This window comes from Melozone crissalis, unplaced genomic scaffold (assembly GCF_028551555.1).
Source record: "Melozone crissalis strain CALT ecotype California unplaced genomic scaffold, PUWL_Pcris_2 ptg000023l_1, whole genome shotgun sequence".
Lineage (NCBI taxonomy): Eukaryota > Metazoa > Chordata > Aves > Passeriformes > Passerellidae > Melozone > Melozone crissalis.
In genome coordinates, this window is record NW_026535801.1 from 22,080,349 (window position 1) to 22,101,444 (window position 21,096).

The 21,096-nt window shown below is 41.1% G+C and overlaps 3 protein-coding genes across 6 annotated transcripts in view; 1 reads left to right on the top strand and 2 right to left on the bottom strand.

Moving 5' to 3' along the window:
* Positions 1-4,711, top strand: METTL5 (methyltransferase 5, N6-adenosine). 3 transcript variants are annotated; one of them, XM_054278484.1, is made up of 8 exons: positions 1-140; positions 710-831; positions 1,486-1,600; positions 2,031-2,212; positions 2,590-2,672; positions 2,946-2,997; positions 3,668-3,717; positions 4,622-4,711. In XM_054278484.1, exons 1-8 carry the CDS (start codon positions 28-30, stop codon positions 4,673-4,675), a joined length of 771 nt encoding a protein of 256 aa, XP_054134459.1. In that variant the 5' UTR covers positions 1-27; the 3' UTR covers positions 4,676-4,711. The 3 variants fall into 3 exon arrangements, with proteins under 3 accessions (XP_054134459.1, XP_054134462.1, XP_054134461.1); XM_054278487.1 differs by lacking the exon at positions 1-140 and adding an exon at positions 354-373; XM_054278486.1 differs by lacking the exon at positions 1-140 and adding an exon at positions 354-360.
* SSB (small RNA binding exonuclease protection factor La) overlaps positions 4,390-21,096 on the bottom strand; it is a 21,973-nt gene continuing 5,266 nt past the window's right edge. Inside the window, exons 1-12 of one of the 2 annotated variants that reach the window (XM_054278482.1) lie at positions 13,238-13,318; positions 9,991-10,065; positions 8,366-8,469; positions 8,024-8,198; positions 7,766-7,873; positions 7,575-7,675; positions 7,307-7,378; positions 7,181-7,223; positions 6,432-6,572; positions 5,889-6,072; positions 5,584-5,715; positions 4,390-4,844 (exon numbers count right to left, since the gene is read on the bottom strand). In XM_054278482.1, the coding sequence (XP_054134457.1) occupies positions 4,747-4,844; positions 5,584-5,715; positions 5,889-6,072; positions 6,432-6,572; positions 7,181-7,223; positions 7,307-7,378; positions 7,575-7,675; positions 7,766-7,873; positions 8,024-8,198; positions 8,366-8,469; positions 9,991-10,056 (1,224 nt within the window). In that variant the 5' untranslated portion in view covers positions 10,057-10,065; positions 13,238-13,318 and the 3' untranslated portion in view covers positions 4,390-4,746. Of the gene's footprint in view, positions 4,845-5,583; positions 5,716-5,888; positions 6,073-6,431; positions 6,573-7,180; positions 7,224-7,306; positions 7,379-7,574; positions 7,676-7,765; positions 7,874-8,023; positions 8,199-8,365; positions 8,470-9,990; positions 10,066-13,237; positions 13,319-21,096 lie in introns of those variants that run through there. The other variant, XM_054278483.1, reaches the window with a different exon arrangement.
* Positions 13,491-20,090, bottom strand: KLHL23 (kelch like family member 23). The gene is made up of 3 exons (XM_054278481.1): positions 18,878-20,090; positions 17,121-17,273; positions 13,491-16,608 (listed from the first exon to the last, which is right to left on the bottom strand). The coding sequence occupies exons 1-3, from the start codon at positions 20,088-20,090 to the stop codon at positions 16,298-16,300; spliced, it is 1,677 nt and encodes a 558-aa protein (XP_054134456.1). The 3' UTR covers positions 13,491-16,297.

Below are 21,096 nucleotides of genomic sequence, written 5' to 3' on the forward strand. Positions count from 1 at the left end.
CTTGTGTCGCGCTGTGGTTCCAGGTGAATGTTACTCCTCTCCACGACCGCTTTTCCCAGCGCGCCGGCAAAATTCCAGTTCCTTGTTCTGTCCCTAAGGGCACTCAGGAGCGGGACCACCGAGAAAGCCTGCTCTGCCAGGTGTGTCCCCGGCGCTTTCACAGGCACCGCTCAGCGGTGACACGTAAGGCTGCAATAAAATGTCTCGTGTTTATAATAAACGAGACCAAAGCTCGCACTTGTTAGCGCCACACGGGGCAGCTCCCCGACGGTTCATTCCCGCAGGTGCCCGTCAGCCGGGAAGGGGCGGGGCGGCGCGTCGGAAGTCGGAAGTGCGCGGTGGGGCCGCGGCCGAGCTGCGGTGAGCGGGCCCGGTACCGAGCGGGGACGGCGCTGGGCGGGAGCGGACGGGGCAGGTGGCGGCGGTCGCTGGGGCCCAGCTCCTGCCCCGCCTAGGGCTGGGCGGCGGGCGGGCCGGGCGGTAGAAGCGGAGCCCGGGGCCTGAACTCCGGGAGCCGGTGAGGAGCGGGGCTGCCGCCGCCCGGGCATTCCCCATCATCGGCGCGCCACCAGCTGCGCCCCGGGAAACGGCGGCGTGAAAACACCCAGGAGATGCTGAAGAGCACCAGGGGATTTTATGTATGAAATAATTTAAGATCATACGTGGTTTATTTATATTGTTGTAACTGATTACACGTTATTTTCTTTAGTAAAACCATAAACATGAAGAAATTAAAGCTTAAAGAACTGGAAAGCTGTCTTCAACAAGTTGATACTTTTGAAAATCCAAAACTACTCCTTGAACAGTATCCAACAAGACCTCATATTGCAGGTAGAGGTGACACACACCACTGTTTTCTCTTTGACTATTTCATCAACAATTTTAATTCAAAAAGTTTTTTCTGCTGCATTGTCTGAAGGCTTTACACTACACAGTAGTTAAGAAGGCGTATCCAGCAGGAATGTGTATAGTAGTACTCTCGTAGTGTCTGTCTTCCTTTGAAAAATGCAACCTAAGACAATGTCCAATCCAAAAATTAAATTATTTAATCTAATAGATAATGTTGTGATTGAAGCAGTTGTAATCTGTAACTGTAGAAGCTGAAATGGAGCTGTGTCATGACCCACAAAACCAGTAAAAGTATATATAGAGATGCTCATCTATACCCTTAATTATGCTCTTTTCCATATTTTATATCCTTCTATTGTTTTTCCCCAAAAAAGTTTAGAGGCATACTTTTTCCACAAGCAATACTCAGAGCTCTCTCTCCACCAAAGATCCAAAGTTTGTGACTTGTCAAAATGGTTTTGACTCTTCACATATAAATGAAAAAGAGAACTACAGGCAGTGAGAACATCATTTTAACTAATGGGCTTTTCTAATGCAAAATTAAGAGTTTTCTGAAGGCAGAAACAGCTTTTCTTGATTAATCACATACATATTTGGTATCATTGACCTGTTTTGTTTGGGTTTTCTTTTCCCCAGCATGTATGCTTTATACAATTCACAATACTTATGATGATATTGAAAATAAAACAATTGCAGATTTAGGATGTGGTTGTGGCATGCTCAGCATTGGAAGTGCAATGTTAGGAGCAGGGTAAGTATTTAAGATTTCTGGTTATATTTCTTTCTGGCATAGAAAAGTAGAAAGTAAGATTAAAACATAGCACTGCTGAACTTATACCTTTCAGGTTTATAATCTGGTGCATGATTAGGCTAATATTTACCAAGTTTTGACTATCAATAGCCATTCATACTGTGAAAGTGATGGACAGCTGTCATTCTTTTGGAAATCATTTGCTCTCCCCATAAGCATTAAATGAATGCATGAAACTTGCTTAACAAAATTTAGATTTATACTTGAGAAAGGGCAAGAGAAGTACTTGCATTTTTCTCAGCACTGAATGTATTATGTACGCTTGTTACATTTCCTAGATAAATCAAGTTGTGTACACAGATCCCTTACTGTAGAATTTAAACACCATTTTAGTTTGCAGTAGACTAATATGTGCCACTTTTCTTAATAGATTCTGTGTGGGCCTTGACATAGATGCAGATGCACTAGAAATATTTAATAGCAATATTGAAGACTTTGAGCTTTCGAATGTCAACGTGGTTCAGTGTGACATCTGTTCTCTATCTGACAGCATGTCAGATACTTTTGACACAGTTATTATGAACCCTCCGTTTGGTACCAAGCATAACAAAGGTTGGTAATTGTAGAGCTCAGTTAGAAATTATCAGAAACCAAACAGTAAGAGAAATGTTTTCAATGAAACAATCCCTTGTTATTAGTTTATATTGTTTATATTCTAATTTCTTAATGTTTTGTTTATCTGGAATCAGCTTCCTAAGATTATCAACTTCAGCATTGTAACTAACAGTCACTGGGGTTTGAAATAGATACTAGATATTTCATATCCCTATAATTTTTATTTTATTGAAAGCAATTGAGTATGTTTTAGAAATACTTTCTGTACCTTAATGTATTCAGTGCTGTGTCTCCAGTAGCTATTATTCCAGAAAAAATTAAGCAGATCTTTGCACTTCCATTTAACAATTCTAATAATTTCATTATTGTTTTAGGAATTGATATGATTTTTCTGAAAACTGCTCTACAAATGGCAAAAACAGCTGTATATTCCCTTCACAAAACTTCAACACGAGAGGTAAGTTCTTCATTTTAGTAGGGAAAGAACTAACCAGGCAACAAAATATTTGGCTTTATAGATGTCTATAGCTTCACTGATTTGTCAGCTACTTTGTGGGGTATGTTTGGGATAAATACTAATTACATCAAATAACTGCAATCTCACATACATCAAGATAGTTATGTGATCTAATGCTTTGGCTTGAAAATCAAAAGCACAGGAGACTTATTAAGTACAGAGGTGTAGATGTTTATAAAACAGGTAATTTTAAAAGCTCATTTTTACTTGTAGCACATTCAAAAGAAAGCAGCAGAATGGGAAGTGAAGATGGAAGTCTTAGCAGGTAATATTTATTTATTTTTAACAGGAAAAAACCCCAATATCTTTTGGTTTTGTACATTATCTCTAACACTATTAGCCAGTCATACACCCCAAGATAAATTCAAGTGTGATTTAACACAGAAATGACACGGATCTTTCTCTTTTTAGCAGACTTTTAAAATTTTTTTTTTAAATTTTTTGCTACCTGGCTAGAATACAAGCAGGTACTTAATAAAGCTCTGATAAATACATATTCTGTGCAGAATTAGGTTAGTTCCTGGACTAGATTTTGTTTTCAAGCAGAAGTTACCTCTTCCTGCTTCAAAGTGCATGTTGCTGAAAAAGACAAGTGAAACACAGGTCAGTTCTCACACACAAAAAAAGCATCCTGTCCTTAGCCACCTAAATATTTTTGCCAGTTAAGTATCTTCCAAGTTCTTCTGGTAACCAGATGCTTTTTACAGTCCTAAAACTTGAGATGTGAAGCTGCACAAGTGCTTGAAACACAACTGCCATCCACTTAAGTGTCTGATATGGACAGCTTCAATGTTTAGTCATGATGAAGTGCAGAGATAAAACAGGTATGACAGGCCACAACAGATGCAGACATTAGAAACAGAAGCACATGGCTGTAGGGCCTAAGTGACTGATTATCATCCTAGTCTAACATGTATTCTTTATACTGTTCACAGAACTTAGGTTTGACTTACCAGCATCATACAAGTTCCATAAGAAGAAATCAGTAAGTATAAAACCTAACATAACTTAGAAAATGCTGAGATCAATAAATTCTCCTTAATGAGATTTAAGTTTTAGGGCCATATGTACTGGATAAAGAATGGTCACGGCCTTCAGTCACATCCTTGCTGTTACTCCATTTGGTAGCTGAACAGGGAAAAGCATCATGATAATGCCAAAGCTCTACACAAAGTTTAAAGCAGCACTGCAATTAGATGTGAAGCTAAGGGCAGCCTCCTTGACTCGACTCCTAATAGCTCTTAGCTCAATCCTGTCTGCAGCTCAGACTGGAGTGGATGCAGTGCTGAGGGCCACAGTAACAAGGATGTTACAGCAGTAGCATTGTTTCAGAGCCAGCCTGGGGGCAGCAGGAGGAACTCATGCTCACTAGGAAAGGATAAAGTCCTGACCCACAGTATGGCAGCCTCAGCCCACAGCAAGGTCCTTGCTACTGAATGCTGGCCTGGAAGCCATGCAGCCCCAGCCCTTACCATGAGGAAAGTAGAGAGGAGAGCGAGCAATAGTTGGAACACTGTTTAGTATGTTGAGCAGCAAAGAACAGAAGCTTTAATCAGCTGCTGACTATGCTCTTGGTGACTTGAACTTAAAATTATTTAAGTCTTTGCTAATTCACAGTTGAAACATTATACTATATTAACCAGGCTTCAGTAGAAAGCAGTTTTAAGTTCCGAATTTATTGCCAGCTGCTATTAAACATAACCACAAGATTACAAAGTCCAAAACCTTTTACATTTGAATGAGATGCCAGAAAAACTGAGAAGATTTGACAGTATAAACAAAGCTATAAATAGAAAAGTTGTCCAGGGTTTTATATTAGCAGTAAGCATGCTTCTTAAACAAAAAAAAAAGCTGTAACCCAATAAAATGAAACTTTTCTCTAATTGTAGGTTGACATTGAAGTGGATTTCATAAGATTTTCTGCCAAAAAAGTCCTGAACTGAGGCATGTATTTAAAATCTATTGAAAATGGAACAATAAAACCACGAATTTTTTTAATTCTTTTATTTGACTATTACTGATTGCCATCTCCATTTTCTGTTTTCAGTTGTTTTGGTGCAGGTTCTTCCTTTTCTGTTTCCTCTAGTGGTCTCTTCTTGGGACTTGCTGGTTCTGCAAGATTGAATATGTAGTCATTCAGAGTAAAGGAAAGCTTTGCCTGAAATCTGAAAAAACCCCAACTCTTCCCACCATGTAAGTTTGAGTCCCAGTTATCTACAGCCACAGCTACACTAGAGGGTTTGCTTATTACTGTCACTAAAGCTTTTAGATGTTCTAAAATGCCCCATTTGAAGAGCTTCACCCCTGTCTAACTCCACAGCAGGAGGGCGGGTAAGCAAATGAAGGAATAGAATCTACCAGAGTAGGGTTCACTGGGTTTTAGTTAAGCAGGTGCTATATGGAATGAACAGGAGTATATAGCACCTGCTTTGCTAAAACCCAGCTCCTCCTCTGCTCCAAGCTAAATACTGACAGGCTGAGCTAGTAAATCTTCTCATATCCTTAAAGGAAAAAGAAAGCACCACTCAAAGAGACTGAGTCTGTCCACTTGTGTAATGCTGCTGACAACCACCATGCTTCAATGCATGGTTGTTTTACACAGCCATGCAGTATAGCCTTACCTATATACTACTATATAGATAATTAATATCTATACAGTAATTATCTTAATATGCTTTTTGGACAGTTGTGGAAGGAATTGAGCACAAGATTCTTAAGGCAGATACTGCAAGGAGGGCTGCAATGCTGCAAAGCAGAGCCAAATGTGAAACACAAGTACATGGAGCTGTACATGCAGCTACTTTCTGTAAAAGTACTGAATAAGCTGCATCAAGTGCACAGAATGACATACCTGTTTTAGCATCATTTTCACCATCTTCTTCATCATTCTCAAACTTTATTTTCTTGCCCTGAAACTGTATTTTTCCTTTTTGTGCACCCTGAGGTATCTTTCCCCCCCTTCCTTTTCCTTTAATTTTGCGCCCTGTGGAGACATAAGATCAGGAACTTTGTATCATTTGTCTCTTAACTGGCCAGCTGCAGAGACTGCTTTACAGTTAAGGTCAGTCTGTAGTATATATGGACTACCTAAGAGTGAATTTCATCCACCAATTCTAGGACATTAAAAAGGCTTAAATTAATAAGAGGAAGGAGAACCTTTTGTTTTCTGTTTCAGCAATTCCTGCTGATCTTCCAGGATTTTTTTCAGAGCTTCTTTCTCTGCATCTCCTTCTAGCACTTCCCATGAAACATCCTTGTTCCGGAGCTGCAAGTTTCCATTATGTGCTGCTTTGGCTTTTTCCAGAGCTTCTTTGGCAATATCCTTAAATAGGATAATTCCCTTTAAAAGAAGAGTGGTATTTTCATTTTAATCTTACTGCAGAAACATTCAGCTAGAATGATGAACAATATATCCTGTTGAGTGCCTCATCAAATTCTTTATTTTTGTATGATTGTATAACATGACCAGACTGAAGCAAAGCCCTCAGACTGTGCTAATGAACATTCTTAGTTTTGACCTTATCAACTAACAAGGCTGGAGCCTTTATCTGTTCTTCTGAAAGAAGGGGAAAATTAAATTCTCTAAATATTCTGCAATTTCACAAGACAATAACTTACTCGATAACATAAAAGAACATTTAATCATCCATTTTCAAACTTCAATACCAAAATCTTAAGTCCTTGTCTAAGATTACTCACCTCCTTTGCACCTCTGACAAAGTGTATCCACTTGATTTCTCCGTGACCAGAAAATACTTCATGGAGGTCTTCTCTGCATGTTTGGTCATCTAGATCACCAGAAAACTTCAAAAGACATCCTGCCTTTTCTTCCAGAGATTTCTAAATTCAATTAAAAACCCCCACATTATCATTGAAGAGTCAAGTTTGAATATCTATATTCCCCCCTCAATCCTATTAAACATACTAGTGATAAACAAGCAGTTGAAGTTACAGTAATTCAAGCATTTTTCCTACATAACCTAGTCCTGCTGATGTCTAAGTCTTGTACAGTGTGTGTCCCCTCCTTTGAGTTTTTTTTTGCTTACTGTGATACACTTACATGGAACTTAGGACTCCTTTCCCATATTAATCACACTCTTTAAATTTTACAAAACAGCTTTCTGAAGGCTGATAGGTTGGAAATTTGTATAATACTGATGAAATCCTTAATGGATCCTTTAAATACCATAGAAGAACCATCATCTCAATGGTGCATTCAGGAACATTCTGAACAGGCAAACATGTCTCATAATGTAAATTCAGAACATGAGCCTTTAAACAAAATTAGTCTATTGAAAATAATATTAAAACAGCATGACAAAACTCTCTTACTGTAAGTTAGTTGGAAAAGCTGAAGTGACTTTCTAGAAAGTGTTCTGTATTACAACATTTTAAACAGAATACTCCATGTTACTTTATAAAATGTAGGTGATTTAAGAAACCCATACCATTTCAGCATCTGCTGCTTGTTTCTGCTTTTCTTCTTTTTCCCTGCAAAAAAGTTAAATTAGTTATGAGTCAGTTCAAGCATGGTCAGGCAAGCAAGACACGCACTTTGATTGGCAGTGACTCACTGTTTAGCTCTTGCTTTCGCTTCTACTTTGTTTTGTTTCCTTTCTTCATTCTTCTTTGTACAATACTCCTCCCTTCAACAGAATATAGCTTAATTTAAAATACTGTTATAATAGATGAAATTATTTTTCCAAGCTGAGATGCTAAGTCTCAGTCTCCAAAAGGTACCTCTATTGATGACATGAAAAACTCACTTCTCAGGCCAAGCCTGGTTCTTGTTAAATCCACCCCTGACCACTGTTAGTTCCTATATCAGTTAAGTGGACTTACTTGAAAAGTACTATCAGCTCTGTGTCTTTGTACTTTTGATTTGGTATCTCTGTGAACTTCTTAGCAGATTCAACACTATCAAACACTGCAAATATTGAGCCCTGTTAAGTGATAAGAGATCTTGTTAGAGTAACTGAACAGAATGCTGTCCGGGAGGGATCCCTGCCCCAGGGCTAAATGCTCATCATTACCTTAAACGTTCTCTGCAATGTTCTCCTCATTTGAATATTTTCAACTGGACCTTTATCCTCAAGCCATTCTTTGATATCATCAAGAGTAGCATCTAGTGGAAAGCCTTTCTGCAAGACAGCAATGAGCTTCAATTATATGCCACAAAGTGACTCTTAAAAACTACAACCTCTATAGTACGAGTTAATTCAAGCTTTATCTCAGATAGTTATCAGTTAAAGACATGCAGGGCAGCATAAAGTAAAGAAAAATTTACTTACAACGTATACAGATCTGTTTTTAATTGCAGCCTTATACTGGTCATTTAATTCAGGGAGGGGTTTATTTGGAGATCTTCTGATTTTAGTTTTGTCTTCATTTATTTCCATTAAACCCGTCTTGGATTTTCTCAGTGCTTCTACAATAACACCAAAATCTTTTGAAAGGCGACTTAACCTATTGAGTAAGCAGACAGAGGTTATTACAAATACACAGGCAAAACTGAAGCCAGATGTTAAAAAAGAGATGGGAAAAGTAAATGCACATCAGGAACACTTGGCCCCAAATAGAGATAGGTAGCTGAAAGTTAATCTTTTATCCACATTACTTGTACTTTGCTTTACCTGTTGAATTTGATCATTACTTCTAAAGGTACCCAGCCATCATCTAGTTTGATCTGTTCCTTTAGAAACTTGTCTCTTGGTAGGTTGTGATTGCCAAAATAGTACTGCAAAAAGAAAGGGGGAAGGGGAGGAAAGAGAGATGTGTCTTTAAATTTTCAGTCTTAAAATCTCATTTTCATCTAACAGTTTACTGCAGTAGATTGAGACATACGAAAATTAATTAATCTGAACAAATGGGAATTCTGAAATTATTACTTCCTGCTCTAATGTGATACTTTGTAAAAAGTTAGCTGCAATGTGTAAGCTGTAAAAATAAAATCACCAGAAACCAACTCCACAAAAACCCAAACAAACCAACCCCACACCAAAACAGTTCTTCATCCAATGGCATTAATGAGGCAAAAAGAGATTGCAATTTTGTTTAGGAAAGGAGCAAAGCTTTTTATGTTAACATGATAAGCATTTATCACCCTGATCAAGCTTAGCAGAGTCAAAAGTCAAATGTGTCACCAGCAGATCCAGGCTGTACTCATTTAAGGAGTACGTATGCAAGAATATGGTATGTGAACACTGAAAAATCATACACACAGACTGGAATTTCTAGGTCTCATTTGAGAAAACACTGTAAGATAAAGAAATCATTATTTGATTTTTAATTTTAATTATTATGTTCTTATTTCGATCTTGTCGGGAATGGGAAGACAATTTACTTCAAGACAGACAAGTTAATCAGATTCTTTCCCTGCAGTCACCTAGCAAAGCTCAAATACTTGAAACCATAAGGTAAGCTGGAATATTTTCACCAATATCGTGATGCTTTGAAAAGTCAGTGCAAGTTTTACAACACTTCCTCTAGTACATCTCAAACTCACATTACCAACAGTCTAGTTTTGTCAACTATTTATATATAACAAACCAACAAAATGTAGAGGATGAGGAATCTCCACATTTTGTTTGTTTGTTATATATGAATAATGGCTCCATATGGTAATGGGCATTCACGTGCAGCTATGTTTTTGTCCTTCAGGAAAGTGGTTTTGTTCTACGTGCCATTTAAAACAATGGGCTCAGGTTTTCTGTTGTAGGGTAATCCTGCAAGCTTCTAAAGAAAAAAAGAATTAATCCAAAGTAGGCATATAAGTTTAGTTGTAATTTGTAGCAATAAATTACAAAGAACTAAATCATAATAGCAAGTTATGCAATGTGCTACTATTTTGACCAGCAGAGATTCCCAAGGAGGAGGATTTTTTCCCCACAAAAATTGAGGCACATAGAATTAAAATGCACTCTCCTCCTATTTGCACATGTAGAATAACCCCAGCAAACATGGTAGTAAATTCTTTAATGATTCACTTGCTATAGCACCTAAAATGCTAGCAAATTAAACCTTTTCTGTTTTGAAATGGTGTTCTTACAAGCAACTCTAGAGAAGTATAGCTTCCAACTTAAATTACAATTATGACTATCTTAAAGTATTAAATACCTATTACAGAGTTCTGACATTTTTTAAAGAGCTGAAGACTTGAGTCTAACTCCCAATAGTTAGCTTCCAGTTAGCCAAGTCCCTGCCAATGAATGCCCCCAAAACACCTCAGTCCACATCCCAAACTATAAACTGAACTCACCTCAATTTGCTGACAGATTTTGCTTTCCAAGATAGACATATTTTCACCATTTCCATTTTCAGCCATTTTCACCAGCTGTTTTGAAGAGAATACAGAGCAAAAACACTAAGTTTTGAATAGTATTTTCTACAGACTTACATTCATGTAGCATTGCATTTCACTGCAGCCCATCTAAATAAGGTAACAGCCAAGTTCATTAGCCATACAGTTATGTCTGTGAAGCAACTACTAACATGACTGCAGAGCTCCAAGAGGAAACTATGAAACAACTGGGGAAAAAAATCCCCTCACTTTGGTTGTTAGGGCAGCATTTGGCATTCAGCAGTCAAGATAAAATTTAGGAAATGCTGGCACTTCTCAGCCTTATTTGTTACATACCTTTTTCTAGGCACAGATTCTCAGTTTAGAACAACAAAACTGAGAGCCAACAACATTTGGTTTTTAAGTCAAATCCAACCTCTCATCACTAGGCAAAACAATCAATAACAAAAATGTTCAATTCCTACATATGTATAATGAGAAAGTGTTTCTGAAGTTTCTGCCTCCTGGTTAATCTTTGGAAAGTTCACAGAACTTACTGGAGGGCAGAATGAAAATATCTGCATTTACTGACACATCCTAAAGATGTCTCCTTCTCTCCCTTACAAATGTGTCTTCACTGCAGTTCTGCTTCAATAGTGAATCAAGTATCTTTATAACATAAGACATTTTAACTTGGAAGTAACTTTACTTAGCTGGCAGCAAGTGTATAATCGCAGTACATCAGATGCAGTCACTACAAAAGCAGCTACTGGCCAGAAAATTAACTGGGATCAAACATTTTCTATCTAGTTGCTTTTAAGATAAGGATAGAGTGTGAAGATTAATCCTTGAGAAAAAATGTAGCTTTATGAAGCTGTCAGAAATTAGACTGAATTCTGTTTTGAACTATGAAGCAGAGATTTCTTCTTTCTCCCTTTGAGCACTACCACACTTTTTAAATCCAGCTGCAGAAGTTACAGAGGTTTCCTGGTCGTATTCCCCCAGTTCATAGACCTGTGATCACAAAGGCTGCTGGCAAAGATGGTTCTGCACTCATGGCTTGCACGGTTTATGGGGAGATTTGACCATACACCTCCTGCTCTTCTGCTGCCTGCAGGGCAGTAGCATCTTTCAGAGCATCCAGATGACTGGCAACACAGAAGCAGGGAAAACTCCCCTGAGGTGCCCTTGTTACAGGAAATTATGTTCTTCAGCAGAAAGCCCCTCATTGGCAGCCTCATCTTCTTATTTTAGTAGTTTAATTCCCCAGTAACTGTTCAGCCTACTGCAGTGTGCAGTATTGTCATTTCCTCCTCTTCCTGATCTCAAAGCCACATTCAAGCCTTGGACCTTGTAATTCTTTAGCACTTACAGCCTTGAAAGGTGCTGTGCCTGCACCTGTACCTAACACTGTAACACTCTTTAAAGCATTTAAAGCATGATTTCAGCAAGTGGTAGTTGCCAGCTATGCTGAGTGTGATCCATAAAAAAAGCACTTGACAAAACCCAGGCCGGAGCACCCAAGCTGAGAGTTGCAGTTATTTCAGAGATGTCCCACATGAGCCACCCTGACTAGAGGAGACAAATGCTTCACCACCATTCAGGTGCTGGTACAGTCTTAGCACCCCCCTTGTGAGAGAAATCAATGCTCTATTTTACATTACACCAAATTTGATCTAATTTAATGGCAACCTACAGAGCAGTCTCTGCCTGCTGTCCCAGTCTGCCTCAGCTCAGTTACCAAAACACTCAAAACCAAAAACTCAATTTCCACATAAGGCTCAGCTTCACTGTCAAGAAGAGAAAAAAAAACAAGTCTACTTCCTTAGAGTGTTTTCAAGGTTAATACAAAAAGGCATGATCCAACACAAGACTTAGGACAAGTCCTTTAGAATAAGTCTTACACATGGAAAAGTTTTTTCAAAAAGCATCCTTTCAGCTGCAAGTAACAAACTTAGTAGTGTTAGTAAGGAAGACTAAGAAAGACTCAAACTTGCCATGCATGGAATTCAGTTCAGTGATTGAGCTCTAACCTATTTAGAACAAAAGCAGAAGCAGACTTCTAATTTAAGAGAAATTCTAGCCTTTGCACATGCACATGCTCACTTCAGACTCTCTAGCTCAGTCATTTGGCACAAGACAACTTCCAGATCAATAGTTTTCAGTTGCTGTGCAGCAGTGAAGACTGATAAAAAGCTCCAATGAACAGCAATCACAGTCTAAACTGCATGCAAAATCCTACAAAACATTTTAAGGGCTTTCTTAATAAACTGTACTGACTTGTTCCTTCCATATGCCAAAAGTCTGTATCAGAACCACATGAAACATTAAAAAAACAGGTTAATATAAAGCAAGTAGTCATTAGGTTTAAATTATAAACAATTACAGTCAACCCCCGTAACTAGAACAATTAGATCCCACACTGTATTAGCTAGATCATGCCACAAGAACTCCCAAGTAGATTTTCCTCTTACCAGACATTTAGTTTCTAGTTCAAGACAAAGTTTAGTTGCGGGCTGGTTATTTTACCATTACTGTAATAGAGTGAAAGGCTTTGTTTTAAAAAGAAAGCTTTCCCGTTAAGATAACATGGACCTGTACTCATATTATGCCTCCTTCAGGAATCCCTGCATAAGAGGTCTGAGCGTGGTTTTTATTTAAGGGTAATTACAGCCACACATCTTCACAGACGGTAATTTTAACAATTTTTTTTAGTAGAATCAGTGCAATGTAAGAAAAAAATTCTTAGAATTCTTTAAGTAATTGAAATGTCGTTCCCTGAACTGTGCCAGGAGAGCAGCAGTTTGCTGCTGACACTTTGACATGCCCGCAGCGGCAGCGCACAGCCGGACAGCCTGGGGCGCCGTGGCCCAGCCTCCCGCCCAGCGGACACCTCTCCCTCAGGCCGGGCCCGGCTCCCCGCGGCGGGAGCGCTGCCGCCGGCTCCGCTTCCCCGGCAGAGCCCGGGCCCCGCAGCGCGCACCGAGTCCCGCGGGAAGCGCTGCTGGCGGGAAGCGACCGCGGGAGCGGCGCCACGGCCGGGCCGAGTCGGCACGTGCTCTCCTGCTCCGGGAACCCTCCCTGCCTCCCTCCCTCCCGGCCCGGCCGCCGCGCCCCGCCGCCAGCCCTGCCCCGGCGCGGCCCGGCAGGACCGGGCCTGGCGCGGCACGGCCGAGCAGCGGCAGCGGCGCCGCCCGCGAGTCGCCGGGAGCGGCCCCACACGAACCTGCGCGCTCGGGCCCCGCTCCGCCGCTCCAGAGACCGCGAGTCGGCGCCGCGCAGCCCAGCAGCCCCCGCGGCCCGCCCGCCCCTCACGCGGGCGCTACTTCCGGGGCGGGGCGGGGCGGGGAGGGGGCGGGAGCGCGCGCGTCCGTGAGGGCCGGGAGCGCGGGGATCGCGCTCACCCGTCACCCTTTCTGTCTCCGCTTCTGCGCGCTGGGAACAGAACTGACAGCTTGAATTTGTACTGGAGTGGTATATTCACATTTAATAAGTATTGCAAACATTCACTTAAACACTACAGATGTACTGTGGGCATCTATAGTACTACAAACAAGGGAATTGCAGAAGTGAAAATTTTAAGCAATAGTATTGACTTTACAATTGATCTGACTTCCACATTACTTATTTTCTAGTTTATAGGTGAAACAGTAAAACAGTAAAACTGTCTACCACAGTACAGGTCAATAGCACAATAATTCAGTGTTTACATTCAACTGTTTGTAAAAACATATTCCACAGATGGCTAAGAGATTCTTTGTAGGCTGCTGACCAGGGGTCAGAATCCTATTCCTCCTGCTGAGTTCATGTTCCTGCCTGTGCCCGAGACCTGACTGCAACACATCTTCTTGGGATGTGCTACATGAGTTAACTTAAAAGGGCATTGTAGGTTATTGTGAAAAATAGCACCAGTTGAAATTTAACCATTAGTCCAAACTTACTCTTCTCTCCATTTATTCTAATACATTGAAAATCTCTGAGAAATCAGGTTTCAACTGAAGTACTAAGCAGAAATTTCTTTGACTTTTATTTATGCCAGATGAACAAACTCTTTCCTGACAGGGGAGAACAAAAGGCTTTTTCTCCACTTTGCACTTAACACTGAGGCCAAAAAGCAGCATTTGCTTGCCTGCAGGTTGTCCAGGGGCACAAAGCAGAGTCCAGCTTCCTGTGCCTGTGCCCCAGCCCTGGAATCCCCAGTACTGTCTTTCACCAACATCAAGTACCTGGTTTGCAAGCAGTTGGCAAGTGGATGCTGAGGGGTTTAGTTTTGTTAGTCCTCACCTTGCTCTTAGATGCTTTCACTGACTCACGACTGTTGGTGATAGGATACAGACCAGAATTAACCTCAAGGCCAGCCACAAGCAGCTGTTCTATGTTTGTGTTTTTCAACAAACATGAAGCTTCATAATCTGCACTGAAAAATTACATAAACACATTGAGTTCAATGTGGTTTCATTCAATACAAAGATCACCTTCATATCCTTGTGATGTTGTCCTTTCAATCTCCACCTGCCCTTGAGCAATTGTCAGCTGTGGAGATTTCCAGGAGAAACAAACTGAATTTATCTCTTGCTCACCTGCTTGGCCCACACATTTCAAACAGCCTCGAAGTTCAATTCTCTACCCCTCTTTAGAGTCTTTAAACAAGTTATGTGGGATCCCTGAATAGATCTCAGTGAGATGGGTAACAAAGCAAAACACTGAACAGACACACAAGCTTCTGACATAGTGAGGCAACATATGAAAATATCAAAAAAAGAACTGTACATATACACCACAGAACTTCACATCAAAGCCAGAACTGAGTGCCACCTGCTACAAACAGTCAAATGCAAGTCAGAAATAGCACAAAAATGCGAAAGAATTTTTAAAAAGCTGAAAATGCTTATGATCAAGCAATGCTTATTAATAAATGCTTATTATCAACTCAGAGCTTACTGCTTGGAAAAGTCCTTTATTTGTATGTGAGAAATCCAATAAAACCTAAATTTCTTTTTAGATGGCAGTGCTGGTGTGGGAAGTTCCCACCACACCCTACGGCAGCCCTGTATTGTCCCTGCCTCTCACACAGCTAACAGCTCTTTCTGCAGTCATTTTATAAACTGGACTGGGGGATCAGTGCTAAAAGAGCCTTCTCTGTTCCCCAAAGCATTTCTTCATTTGGATCACCACTGTCAGGCTACAGAGTGTAATCTGTTTGTCTGTAAGTCACTTTACAAAAATCCACTTTCTACACAGATTTGAAGATCTCATATTAAGTTTTGAGATAAATAATAAATAAATCAATCCTATAGATCATATTTTTTCTTCATGCATAACATACTTTAACAAGTTTTTTTAGTTGTTACCTTTGATCAAGTCACAGTTTAGGAAAGATCAAATGGCATTAAACAAAAGAGAGAAGTTTAAATCTCAGGCGGATGTTAACTTTCCAGTCTCTCTCATTTTCTCCTTCCATTCCACACAGGCACACATTTGAATTGATATTAAAAAAGAGTTGGCACATTAAGGCCTTTCTCTGAACAGCCCTCCCCCCAGAAACACCCAAACTACAAATACCTGTGCATCAGCCAAAGATCCCATTGCAAAGCCTTGCAGAGTCTTTTTTCATTTCTCATTGGCAATGTCGAAGAGAGTGTGAGAATGGCAAAGAGGAATGCCAGTTTACTTCTCCTTCCGCAAAACTAGTGCATGCTTTTGGCCCGTGCTCTGGGGCTACTACCAACATTTCTTCTCTCATTCCTAGCCTAAGCTTGTCTTTGCTCTGGCACTTGAAGGTAGAGTTAGAGGCATCCTGTAAATGCCCATTTCTGAATCGGATAACCTAGTTATCCCAGTGACATTGCTCTGCATATACCATACACTTGGCTTGTGTCAATGATCCATTTCTACAGCTACCCTCAGAATACAAAGATTTCATCTTAAGGCCAGTAGTCCTTAGAACCGTATTTTGTTTGGCTTTACTCATCTTAGCACCGAGTCATAGTTTCATCCAGTGATTAGCAAAAACAAATCAATTTTTCACAGTAGTTCCTATGTTGCTGTACAGAGTATTAGACCAATTTGAGAACTTCCATGACAAAGAATGATTGGACTGAAAAATATATGGAAATCTTGTTATCACATTTATGTTTCTGAGCTGTTTAAAATGAGAACAAATGATATCTAGTTATTAACAATGTGCACTAAGTGATTGTATTAGACAACCCCTGATGAGGTAATCAGTACTGGTATAAATACTGCATCTGCTGTTTTCTGTAACAGCAAGATGCAATTGCAATGCTTACACATTATACACACAGACACAGCCATGTGACCGCATAGCACTGGGAAGATTACCTACTGCCTCCCATTTGTTCCGTTCAGGGTCGTACTTCTCAATGCTCTGCAGGTATGTTCCTTTTGAATAGGAATATCCTCCTGTTACATAGATGCATCCGTTCATGACCACCGTGCCACACTCCATCCTTCTCTCCATCATGTGAGCCATCTGCTTCCACTCATTTTGCTCTGGGTCATAGCAGTCAGTGATCGTGGTCTGTCCACCCACAAAATAGATCTTGTTTTGTAACGTAATTGAACACAATCCATATTCTTCAGAAAGAAAGGAATACAGTACAATTCAGCATGATAGCATTAAATTAAACTGCAAGTACATGACAAACATTGGGCACCACTGAGGGCAGCTGAATGTTCTCATTGAGCATAGGAGACACCTCAGGATTTTCTGCTAGATTACAGCACCAGTACTCAGTGAAATTTGCTTTAAAATCTTAGTTACCAGATGTAGAACACAGAGAAAACCCTTTTAAAATTAGTATAAATAATTTTTGCCAAATGTCAATGAATAGTTAGGTTTTACAGAAAGTTATATTATTTAATAGAATGTGGACATTCATTAATTCGGTATTTATATAGTGATTTCTATAGAACAGACACTTGAAGAAGGTCTTCCTTTCCACTTTCAGAGTTTGGAAACAGCCCTTGCTGCCCTACAGGCATTTCTTTTTAAATTAGGAATATGCCAAAAACCCCTAACTGGGCTTAAGGACTCCTAGGTACAAGTAATCAAATCAAGCTCTATGTTTGTTAGAGAAATTATTTACCTGGATGTGGACTTGTGGTGACTATACTCCACTCATTGCTACCTGAATGGTATCTCTGGATTTTATCGTAGGTGCAGCTTCCCCTGTACCCATAGTGACCTCCAGCGACATAGATGACTTCATGCAGGACACAGGCAGTGGCATTTCCAACTCCTGTTCACAGTGTGAAAGTCAAACTGCATTCAGACTGCATGCAATAACCATGGCCTCTTCCATCCATAACTCCATTTCAAATGATTTGTTAATATTTATTAACACTATATGCTTGCAAGTATTTAACTGAATGTGAATAAAACAGATTTATCAAGATATCAGCAAAAGTCAAGAATGACTAAATAAAATTGCAGTAACCAATATATATTGCACATAATACAACCACCCAATAGTTCCCTGGATTTTCAGACAGTAAGAAAAGTCACACTGTCTCACTGATTTTGGAATAGGCAATTAGTTTCACTGTTTCACTAAGTTAGAGTTGTTAGATGGCAATAGCAAAGACAGTGGGAGTTGAGATTGTTCAGTGTCTCAGGGTATCTTTTCTGACACTTTTAGTCGTTCTCATGGTATTACTAGTTAAGCTATTGTATATACAAGGACACAAACAGAACGGAGCCATTCTAACACTGTCTCTAGGACAACAACATGAAATAAAGCAAAGGGGGGTCTGAGCATCTTAGTTTCACACTTATAAAAACTGGCAGAACAACTGCATAGAATATGTAACTCATAGGATTAGCATAGCATTTCTACTTTCAAAGGAAATAAAAAGAAAATAGTAGCAATGTCTGAGGAAAACATACAAACACTGGAGAAAGTTGTAAAGGCCTGCTTTTTTTTCTTTTACATATACACCCAAAAATGCTCTAGAAAAATATTATGTTGCATTAACTTAGAGTAAATTTTTATATCTAATTATAAATATTTGCATTAATTTATAAAAATGTATGATAAAATGTTTAACTGTAATATTATTGTTACTGTTACAAAATAATTACAGAATAGTCTGAGTTGGAAGGGACCCAGAAAGATCATCAAATCCAACTCTTAAGTGAATGGCACATACAGGGATCAAACCAGTGACCCTGGCATTATTTAGCACCAGGCTCAGACCAACTGAGCTCATCTCAGAGTCAATACCCTTTGGTTAGGCTGTGATTCATACATTTTTAGTAGATCACTACTTTGGTTGCTAGAAACAGGTATTAGTGCTTTTCATTATCCTCGTACTAAAGATTAAACAAAGGATCCTGAACAGATGATACACAGAAATAGGAGGGAACTCCATGCAAGAAGTTTTAAATTATGACACCTTTATAAATGACTGCATGGAAAATCATATGTAAAAGTAATACAGCCCCTTTATTGGAGGCTGCTCTTTGATTGTGTACTGAATGGACGACCCGGGTTTCTGAGGTAAACTCTAAAATCACACCACAACATTGGGCTCTTATCCTGGGTAGTTTTCTGATTTCTTTCTAGTTTGAACAGAAATTTTACTCATGAAAAAGGCAAAATTAAACTGAGACTGCCACTTACTTTTCTACCCGCTGTTCTATGGCACAGGCCAATATAGCATTTGGATGGTTATGGTTATTTGGCTAGGGAAGACCTGAACCAAAGCCCACCAACATTAACAGAAAATTCCCATGGATTTCTCTAGATTTTGCATCAAATCCTAAATGTTTCCATGGCACTTAAAAATGGCAAATACAAAAGAATTAACATTGGAGGCAGACCCTATACAAAAGTTTACCTACCTTTGATCATGTTTGCAATGGGAAGCCATTTCTGTATTAAAGGATCATAAAACTCAGCTTCTTGGACTGGAGCTCCCTTTCGGTACCCTCCCAGAGCATAAACGCAGCCACTCACGGACACGGCGCAGTGGTAATACCTGGCATCGAGCATGGGGCAGCCTTCTGTCCACTCATCTCTCTCGCTGTTATATATCCACACAGTGTCAAGAGCTTCAATGCTCTCTGTTCTGTAACCTCCTGTCACATATATGTCTGGTCCCAAACTGGTGACCCCATAGCTCTCTCTGGTGTGATCTGGCATCTCTGTTCCCTGGACCCACGCATCGGTTAAAGGATCCCAAACATGCACTTCTGATAAGGGATGCCAATAATATCCTCCAATTACATACATGGCTGCTGTGGATCTTCTGGAAAGACCTTTGGGATTGAGGTTCAGGGCATTATATATGAGTGACCTTATCTTACTGTCATTGAGTCGGCATTTTTTTTGCAGGCTTAAAGCTGACCTCAAATACGCATTATCTAAGTCTAATTTGATGCAGCTCAGCACTTCACAGATGTCTTCAATTCTTCCTTCCACGTTGTGTGTCACCCACTTAATGACAGCTTCAATGGCTGCCTCTTCTTTCTGAACATTGAGATTCTCCCTGGAGAGAATATAAGAGAGCTTCTCCTTGCCAATGTCCAGAAACTCCTCCTGCTTCCACACTTCTTCAAACTGCCATAACAAAATCCTTCTGGACTCTTTCTCCAGCTCCGAGCAATCATGATATTCGGCAAAGGAGTGCATCCCAATGCAGTTGTCAGTATCTAAGTGCCTTACCAGAAACTGCTCACAGGCTTTCTTTACTGACAAGAACTGGAGCAGGTCTGCAGCCTGGAGTAGGCTTTGGACATTTCTCTTTGTTATCTGGATCTGTGATGTGTATGCATAATTCACGAGAGCTTCCAGTACTGCATGGCTGAGCCCGGGAAGGCTGATCTGGTTTTTGGATTTTTCTTTCATATCGGCTGTGAACATGGCCTTAAAATAACTGCTGCAGGCTGCCAGGGCAGCTCTGTGGCAGTGGAAGATGACCCCCGAGGCGCACTGCAGGGCGATGTCGGTGAACAGCCCGTCCAGGTAAAACGCCCGGAACGCCTCCAAGAAGCCGGCGGGGTGCGCGGAGTCCCTGTAGAGGTACGCGTACTCCTCCTGCCCGGCCGCGGCCATCGCCGCGTCCGCAGCTCCCGCCGCTTTGTCCGCGCAGCCCGGCCGCCCTCCGGCTGCGGACCCGCCCGGCACACGGGGGCTCCCAGCCCGCGGCGGGCCCTGACCGTCTTTGGAAGAGCCGCTGCCGGAGGCAGCAGCGGGGCCGCAGCCGCAGCTCCTATTTTGGTGTCCCGGCCGGCCCCCCCCGCCCCGCCAGGCACCCCTCAACCAGGCCGGCGCGCCCCGGCGCCCAGCCCGGCCCCCGCTCGCCCGCTCGCCTCGGAAAGGTCCGGCCCGAGCCGCTGCCGCCGCCGTCCCGGCGCTCCCCGCCCGGGGCAGGGGTTAAAGGCTGTCAGCGGTGGTGACAGAAGGCCCGGCCGTGTTAGGGACAGGAGCAGATGCCTGGGGAGCGTCACCAGCTCGGTGTCACTCAGCCACACAACAAAGCGAGGGGCCTCGGCCGCCACTGTCAGCGACCTAAAGCCGCCTCTCGCAGGGCGCCCCGCGCTCCCAGGGCGCTTGGAGGAGCGATACTGGGAAGAGCAGCAAGCTCCGAGGGCTCCCCCATTACCGGAGACCAGCCACAGCTCTCCCCAAACTCCTGAATCTGGCAGGGTGAAAAGGACAGTAACAAACTATGCCCACAAACAGATTCCAACTATAAGTAAATTTTTCAGGAAGAAGGCTGTATTGGCTTTTAAAACTCCTGAAAATGTGATTCACAATTTAAGAAGGTTTGGGTTTTTTTTCTGCTAGCTACTCATTTTCTTTATTTGAAACATAGCATCCTCCGGGTTCAAGCAGCTGTGGGCTCTCCATCTGCAGCAGGGTTCAGATTCTTTGCACCCAGCAGCCAGGCTCTCCCTGCCCTACCAGAGCAGGGAGATTGAAAGAACTACCAGTAATTTCTTCAACCAAAAGGAGGCGAATATTATTATTAGCTAAGTGCCAGTAATACCCAAAAGGAGAAATTTTGATAGTTCCCACTCAACACAGATGAAAAAGCATCATATTTTTCTTTTAATTA